The 9361-nt window shown below is 34.3% G+C and overlaps 1 protein-coding gene across 1 annotated transcript; it reads right to left on the reverse strand.

Annotated features, from left to right (window-relative positions):
* Positions 1-1181: 1181 nt before the first annotated feature.
* rps27l (ribosomal protein S27 like) lies at positions 1182-8839 on the reverse strand. Its single transcript, XM_056452295.1, has 4 exons — positions 8730-8839; positions 6306-6414; positions 4538-4648; positions 1182-1390 (listed from the first exon to the last, which is right to left on the reverse strand). The coding sequence occupies exons 1-4, from the start codon at positions 8733-8735 to the stop codon at positions 1362-1364; spliced, it is 255 nt and encodes an 84-aa protein (XP_056308270.1). The 5' UTR covers positions 8736-8839; the 3' UTR covers positions 1182-1361.
* Between the last annotated feature and the right edge of the window lie 522 nt (positions 8840-9361).

Consider the following 9361-nt stretch of genomic DNA (forward strand, 5'->3'; position numbering starts at 1 on the left):
ATGCATTTATGCTTACGTTTACTTATACATGCATGAGTGGATGTGTATGTTTTTTAGCCTGTATGCGTGAGTGTGTGTGTGTGTGTGTGTGTGTGTATTTGTGTGCGCATGTTTGTACGTGTATAGACGTATATGTTTGCATGTGTGTATGAATGAATGCATTTGTGGATGTTTGTGTGTGTGCTTAGACACAGGTGTGCGTGCATACATGTATGTGTATTTGTGCATGTGTATGTATGTGAGTGTGTGTGTATATATGTTTTTGGTATGTATGTATGTATGCATGCATGTATGTATGTGTATGCATGCATGTGTCTTTATGCATGTATGAAAGTCGTTGTGTGTGTGTGTGTGTATGTATCCGTGCGTGCGTGCGTCCATGGTTGAATGTTTTTTTTCGGTGTGGAGATATATATACACCGGTATATATATATATATATATATATATATATATATATATATATATATATATATATATATATATATATATATATATATATATATATATATATATACATACACATACACATACATACACGCATATATGCATGCATACACACATATCCATACACACATATATACATATACATGTGTGTGTGTCTATATTTTGCAAGATACTAGTATTCAGCTTAAAGTGCAATTTAGAGGCTCGGTTAATAATGTTAACTAGACAAGTTAATCATGCAAGTCATTGGTCAACAGTGGTTTGTCCTGTAGCCAATCAGGAAAAATGCTGAGGTCTAATAATAATAATAATAATAATAATAATAATAATAATAATAATAATAATAAGCTTCAAATTTATTTTATTAATTATCAAAACGACTTTTATCCCACGCAAACTAAAGACTTTTTTCTTCTACAGAAAAAAAGGCAAAATAAAAGATTTTTTCTCCGTTGAACATCATTTGTTAAATAATTAAGAAATTATAAAATAAATCACAAGAGGACTAAACATTTTACATTTTCCAATAATAATTCTCAAATAAGAAATACTTCCTAATCATCATGTTATATATTTGTACAATAACTCTAAATACAGATGTACATAATACAGATATAACAGCTTCGGTGTGCTGATTTAAATGCAAGAGATTGACCTGAAAGCCTGACATCTACACACATACATTGTTCATTATATGTCGTTTGTGAAAGTATCTGAAGTGAGCGACTGGACAGTGTTTTCATGCAGGAGAAAGTTTATTAGAGGTGTTGAACTGATGCGGTGGTAGAAAGAACCTGCCACACATCGCTCATAATCAAGTCAAGGTCATTCATTGTAATCAATGAAAAGGTAAGGCATCAAGAAGTCACTACGGTTTCTTTGTATTCAAAGCATCATCATCCCTTTTTCATCCGTCTCAGTGCTGCTTTCTTCTGAAAGAGCAACCTATGGAGAAAAAGAAGAGCTGCAGCTCAGTCACTGAGAGATCGTACGGTCTCTAGTTCAGGCATGCAGGTCTGATTCTGCCATGGGCATTTAAAATAGAGATAACTGTGAATTTTAGATTACAGTGATGACTTCTCTATCACAATTCAAACATGCCAGATGTAATAATCTCAGATGTATTGAAGCTTAGTTTCTAACAACTGATGCAGTCGATGCATGCTGTACAAACAGCCACTCTGCTTGCATCCAATTCCTTACAAATACCACTAAAATCTAAAAAGAATCATTAATAAAGTTCGGATGATTTGGATGATACTTTGAATGAACATTATTAATGAATATTTTTAAGTTCATGAGCTCTTATGATGACATCTACCATGGAAAACCAGCCTATAAGTGCTATCTGCGGTTAAAACTAGCATATTTCCTCATCTAGTTATAAACTAGCCAAGCCTAATTTTTTTTTTTTTTTGCATAAATCTGTGAATCAACCTCAGTCCTGACCAAAACTCTTAAATTGTTTAGAAAAAGACAGGATTTTAACTCTTTAATTGCCAAATTCATGAATGATGTCACTGATATGAAAAAAAACACACACAAAATGACAGATTTTCAATGTAAAAAGTAATTGTGAACAGGATTTTTCCCCTTTAATCACAGTCTTGGACATGTAAACGATTAGTAACAATATTGGACTGTTAGATTTACATTTTTTCCTCCTTAATTTACTGTTGGTGGTTGTTTTTGCCTCATTGACTTCCATTAGAACCACATTTGATAGCGCATAAATGCAGTCTTTGTTTTTGTTTACTCCATGTAGTTCTGAGAGCTGAGATTTAGATTTTCTCAGACACATCAAGGTAAGTGTGTAAAGGACACTCACACTAGGCATGGGCTGGTTTAAAATTCTGACGATATGATAACCTTGGATAAAAATATGACGGTATTGTGGTTACTGCTCTAAAATATATATTTTAAATGTCTGGGTAAAAAACTAAAACTTTTTTCCCTTTTGACCACAATAGATTTCATTTTGCAAGAGTGAACATGCCAGGTTAAATGAATTCATGACTTCTGCTGTCTTCATTTGTTTCAAAAACAGATTTGTTAATTTAAAATGGCCTCTTTAGATATCTTTTCTGCTGAAGATACCTAAAAAACAAAACGAGAATGGTACTGCAGAAAATATTGATGGTTTTAAAACCTTGACTTTTCCAAACCGCGGTATACATTGAAAACAGTTCTCATCCCATGCCTAACTCTCACACACACTTCAATCTGCTGTTATACTCTATATGAAATCCAGAAGCTAAGCTTTTATTTGCACAGGCCTATCTAAAGGGTTAATGCCAACTGATGACCAACAGGCAAAATTAAGAGTTTTACCTCTTCCCAACAGGGAAAGCCAAAAACAATCAAAAAGGAATGACTATATGGTGTCATGGTTTTATAATAATAAAAAAAAGTGATTATAATGGAAGTCAAAGGGGGAAAACAGCCACCAGAAGTAAATCTCCAACCCACAATTACTTTATATAATGAAAATCTGTCATTTTGTGTGTTGTTTTTTCACCAATCAGTGACATCCTTTATGAATTTGGCAATTAAAGAGTTAAAATCCTGTCATTTTCTAGGCAATTGAGTAGTTTTGATCAGGACTGAGGTTGATTAACAGATTTATGGAAAACCAATAACTTAAAAAAAATATATCTGATACATTTTTACAGCCGTTTAATTCAGTGGACGTTTTCATCCCGAACATAACAAAAGGGTAGTACATTTGCCCAGAGCGTATCATTGAGGTTTTTTTTTTATTATTATTTCAAAGCATTTTCTCAAAATATGTCAAAATAAAGGGTCACCAAAAATCGTTCTGCTAGCTGAAACATTGAAAAAGTTGTGGCCAAATTAAGACTCAAAATCACCTACGAGTGGATGACAACATCCCCAACAGCACATTAGGGTTAAAGATGAGCCTAAAGTGTCATCGGCAATCAAAAGCTAGCCTAGAGCGCCATCTAGTGTTAAACTAGCTTTCTGTAATTAATTTTTATGAATTACAAAAAAAAAAAGTCATTAAAAATACCAGGAAATATTAAAATGCTTTATTTAGGTTACTTTATACAGAGACCCAGAGGAGATGTTATGGTGGGGAACACTTCCTGTTCACTTCAAACATGTCAACCCGTATTTTCCCATTCTATCCCGCTATCATCTTATAATTGAGTATTTTCCCATATTTCTGACATAGATTTATAAAATATTAACATAAAAATGTCTGCCCTTCATATGACACCTCTGAATCAGCGAATGCATGTATGCAAAAATCAGTTTATGATATGGAGCGCATGCGTCAGTCAGCGCGTATACATGCATTCACTGAAGTTGATTATGATGGGGCGATGATCGACGCACAGCTTTAACAGAAAGAAAGTGAACGCAGACATTTTGATATTAACATTTATAAATTTATATCAGAAATATGGGAACTTAATTATAGGACGATAATGGGATAGAACGGTAAAATACAGAAGAATCCCAGCAAAAACTGGAGGGTTGACATGTATGAAGTGAACATGAAGTGTGTCAAACAACAGTTTTGCGAGGGAACACAAAAACAGATATATATCTTCCCATCACTTCCTACCAGCCATGTTTTTTTCTTCCATCTCCCCCCCCTTCGCATCTCTTCCGGGTCTCCATATAAAGTAACCTAAATAAAGCATCTTAAAATTTCCTGGTATTTTTAATGCAATTTTTTTTTTTTTTTATTAAAATTTATACAAGTAAAATATGGGAGAATCCCTGCAAAAACTAGAGTGTTTGTCAAACAACAGTTTTGCGGGGGAACATATCCTCCATTTACCTTTTTTTTTCTTCTTCTACCCATTTTTTTCCCCACCATCATGCCCCTTCCGGATCTCCATAACTTTATGCATTGACTAAAGCAATGCTAGATAATTGACACATTTTATTTTCGATAAACTCCTATTAGACCAAGACAACTTGTTCTGTTTTACAGTTTTAACAGGAATAACCTGAGATGAAGCAGCTAATACAGATTTAACAGTTGTTTTTTTAACCCATAGCAGTAACAAGCGTCTGTATTGTGATCATGTACCATAATGAGTAAATAAACACACGCACCCTCAGTGAGTCTGGCTTTTCCTCCTGTGGGCTGGCACAGCACTGTTGAACAACCGACACACAGAACCACCGTCTGCGCGTGACTGAACACTGTCGTGATCTTATAACAGCCTGTGTGCAGATCAGAGCTGGGTAAGTTACTTCACAACAAGAGTTCATTACAATTAGGGCTGCACAATATATCGCTTTATCATCATGCTTTTAAAGAAATAACACTTATATTTTAAACAACACACAGAATGTTTTAAATGAATGATACCATATTTCATACCTACCATACACCGACACACTTCTAAAATATTTCATAGTTTATTATAGGGGTGGGCGGTACACCGGTGTCATCGTCATCACCGGTGTGACATTGCGCCACGACATGGATTTTCTAATACCGTCAATACCGTAATAAATCAATTATGCACCTTAAACAGCTGCATTTACATCAATAATAGCTAATTCTAAATAATAAGGCATTCAATTTTCTTCAAACGTTCAGTTGTGGTCTGAATACATGTCCTTATACTACAGGGCTCGAAATTGCAACCATTTTGGTCGCATGAGCGCCCGAAATGTAATCTATGCGCCCTCATAATATATTTGGGAGCATTTGTGTGTCTGAATATAATGGTTGTAGTGCAATCTGATTTGATTTTCTCTAAAAACTTGCTGAATCGCTCTACCCTGCTGCTGTATTGGTTCATATTAGCTGTCAGTCACTCAACGCTTCCCGCTGTCAGATAACAGGGAGCTTTTGTTACTGCAGGAAATGCAAACGGCTGAAGAGTGAAAAGTGCACAGGTTTGCAAACCTCACCTAAAGTTATAATAATAATAATGGCGCAGATGACAGCGATCATGACATGAGGTAAATGTTGATCCGCCAGCTGAGATCAATCAAGTGTTTTCGGAGAAGGTGCCTGAATCTTGTTGCGTTGCATTCACTGCGTGTTCAGCGCAAATGTCCGCTAAATATAAAATCTAACACTGTACACATCATCACCAAAGAAACTCACCTTTACTAAGTTTACACTGAAACTACAGCTCATAACAAAGAGCGGTATTGCGCCGGTGGTCATCGCGAGAATCCTGCTCTGTCTGCTCATAAATTGGTGCGGCTGACTCGCCTGCTTTATTCCACCAACACAGAGAAATGAAGATCAGCTCATAATGAGACTGAGCATTTACAATGACCCAAACCGAAACTTTTAAAGAGTGATAGAAGTGAGACTTTCTTTTGTCTGTTCTTCCTTGAGATGTATATTATTTTGCTATTGAAAGTAATACCATGATATTATACCGTCACCGTTCAAAAGATGAAAAATACCGTGATATTAATTTTAGGTCATATCGCCCACCCTTAGTTTATTATTCATTTGTAGTGTATGTAAAATATAAATATATATTTACAATTCCTCTGCTTCTCTGAATTGATACCTTAAACAGAAGAAATGCTCTTGATCAAAGCTAAATCTTATTTAGTTGACAAATTAATCTGCAAAATATACATTTCTCTGCTTCTCTGAACTGATTTAGAACTGTTGAATTTCCTACAGTAAGCAAGCACATAAGAAACTGTATTAAAATGTCATATAAACACAAGTAGTAATCCCTTACATACATTCTTAGCTGAGAAGTTATTAAATTACACTAACTAGTTACTTTGTAATTAATTACACCCAAAACTGGAGCGGACGAGCAAATATCACACACTCTCCAAACCAAATATCAGCCATAATAAAGCAGAAATAAATAAATGAGCAACAGTTTCAAACCTGGACATTTTACATCCATGAAGTATGAGTTTGGACTCTGAACAAGCCTCTTCTTCTTGTGCTGCCTCCTCTCCAAATCAAAGGACGGGTTGAGCAGATCTCTGGCCAACTGTTATATAAAAAACAAAAGATACACTTTAATATAAATGCTCAACATTTCTCTATCTATCTATCTCCCCAATTTTTGTTTAACAGAGAGAAGATTTTTAACACATTTCTAATCATAATAGTTTTAATAACTGATTTATTTTCTCTTTGTCATGATGACAGTAAATAATATTAGACTAGATGTTCTTCAAGACACTTCTATACAGCTTAAAGTGACATTTAAAGGCTTAACTAGGTTAATTAGGTTAACTAGGCAGGTTAGGGTAATTAGGCAAGTTATTGTATCATGATGGTTTGTTCTGTAGACCATTGAAAAAAATATATCGCTTAAAGGGGCTAATAATATTGACCTTAAAATGGTTTCTAAAAAATTTAAAGCTTTTATTTTAGCTGAAATAAAACAAATAAGACTTTATCCAGAAGAAAAAATATCAGACATACTGTGAAAATTTCCTTGCTGTTAAACATCATTTGGGAAATATTTTAAAAAGAGAAAAAATGCAAAGGGGGCAAAAAATTCTGACTTCAACTGTATATATGCATGTATATACAGTTACACACACACAACTATGGAATAAAATTAAGAGACAATTTGTTCTCTGGACTCATTGAATTTATTAGGTATGGGTTTAAAAAGATTATAATTTACTCATTATTTCTTTCATTCCTTCAAACCTTTACTTCTTTCTATGAAAATCAATGGTTACAGGGTTTCAGCATTTTTCTAAACATTCCTTTGTGTTCATCAGAAAAAAAAGAAGATAAAAAAAACAAATAGGGGTTTGAAACCACTTGAGGGAGAGTAAATGACGACAGAATATTCATTGCTGAACTATAAAACCAATTAAACTGTTAATATTGGTTTAAATTTTTGTTTTCCCTCAAATGTGCTTTTATTTAAAGTAGACATATTGTGCCATTATTTAACCAGATGTAAAATAAGTCTCTCATGCCCCTAGAGTGTGTGTGAGAAGTTTCAGCTCAAAATATCACACTAATATTGTTTTCTCACTCTCTGAAACTTTGATCCTAATTGTGCCATTTTGGTGACTGTCGCTTTAAATTCAAACCAGAAAAGGGCGAAGCTACAAATGCCTGTGTGTCAGCATAGTGGCAGATTCAAAAACAAGACTAGCATCCAATGCTAATGAGGGAGAGATTGTCACTAGTGGGCGGGGCTTTCCCCCTCTGATGACATGTACAAATGAAAGCGGCTGGATAAATTCCCACTGCTGCCACACAAGTGTGTTTAAACCCCTTATTAAATTGATTTTTGCATTACAGGTTCCCTTTAAGCTTATAAGCAATGTCTTTAGTAGTTTGTAAAACAAAACAATTATTTATTTAAAAATTAGAAACAAAATAAAAACATAAATTGTAAATGCAGAGAAGCTGAGAATGTCCTATTTAAAAAAAAAATTCTAACTACATCTATAGGCAATATTAGTCAAGCAATTTATATTAATCCAACAAATACAGCTGACACAGTGTCATTTTCACCATCTTTTTATCGATCAGCTGATAAATAATAAGAACACTCAATCAGAAGAAATATACTTAAGAAGAAAGGAAAATAAATCTAGTCTGAATGCCAAATATCAGACCTAAATCTTAAACAAATGCTGGCTGAATTTCAGTTTCAGAATCTGTAGATCACTGCAGCAGAGCATAAAACACCAAGGCATTGTGTTGTCTAAAAATTAAAATAAACACCTGAAAACACGCAATCCTTTATATTATTTTGACCAATTGTCATTTTATTCTCTAAATAACATTTAATAAGTTGATTAGAAATATCTTTAGATGTTTGTCGAACAAAATCAATAAACATACAAATAAAACAATAACCTATATATAAATTCTAACTCCAAAGAAGCTGAGAGTGTCTCTCTTTTTCAATTTAAAACAATATATATCAATATTAATCAAGAAATGTATATGAATCCAACAAAAACAAACCCCCACAGCTGACTGAAGGCTGTCTGCAAACAAAAACAACACTGTTCAACAGCCATATTGAGCATTTCCATCATTGTCAGTGCAAAAACTACAATGGCTTCAGTCTAAAAAGATAAAAACATCACTAATCTGGATAAACACACGATTTTACTCGACAGTTTTTTGTTTTAAATCGTGTAAAGTGAAGCATTAGGCCGAATCTGAACCCTGCACGTAGCGCCATGTGAGGATCTCTAACTTCCACATGTTTATCGCACGGTTAAACTAACCGATAACTTGATCAATATTAAAACGCAAAACACTACAACGCATTTCGACACATGCCACGTCGCTGTATAATCGAGTAAATCCACTTACAGGCATTGTGAGGAGCTGCAGCTTTTCGCATTCGTGTGTTTTTCCTCGAATCTGGATCTCTCACGCTGAACTGTGCGGGGTTGCCAGGTGCAGCTACATAAAGCGAGCGAAGAAAGACATGCCCAGACATGATCCACAATAAAACACGCCTTCACGCCATTAAACCTTATCAAACATCACAACATTACAGGGATTTCCGGAATATTACATCAGTCTGACTACAGTAAGTGATTGTGCTTCGGGTGATATGCTGTCTCATATCTCAAACGTGATAGTCATATGTTGTGTAGGCTAGTCATGATGCATATTACATTTATATATACACACACAATACTGATATCATGTTAATAGTAATAATATTAAGTATTGTAATCGTGATCATGTATAATTATCAATTGTTAAATATAAACAAAACATTGAAAACAGGACAAGGATAGGAGTATATTTCCGTACTGGCAACCCTGGCAATAATTCTCAAAGCTCCTCAAGGTCTATTGTCTTTAGCAGCTACGAAGTAACCAAACACATTTGATAGTTTTATTTTAATTCTCCTCTTGTTGTTAATCTTCCATCGAAGCTTAATTGCAGCCTAATTAAAGCAGCATCTTTAAAATGTAATGTTTGTTAGGTGA

The sequence above is a fragment of the Danio aesculapii genome, chromosome 25, assembly GCF_903798145.1.
Source record: "Danio aesculapii chromosome 25, fDanAes4.1, whole genome shotgun sequence".
Classification (NCBI taxonomy): domain Eukaryota; kingdom Metazoa; phylum Chordata; class Actinopteri; order Cypriniformes; family Danionidae; genus Danio; species Danio aesculapii.

Coding starts and splice junctions, on each gene's coding strand:
- rps27l (XM_056452295.1), bottom strand. Junction 4,649..6,305: donor CATGGATGTAAAATGTCCAG/GTTTGAAACTGT, acceptor ATCTGCACACAG/GCTGTTATAAGATCACGACA. Junction 1,391..4,537: donor AAAAGCCAGACTCACTGAGG/GTGCGTGTGTTT, acceptor TTTTCTCCATAG/GTTGCTCTTTCAGAAGAAAG.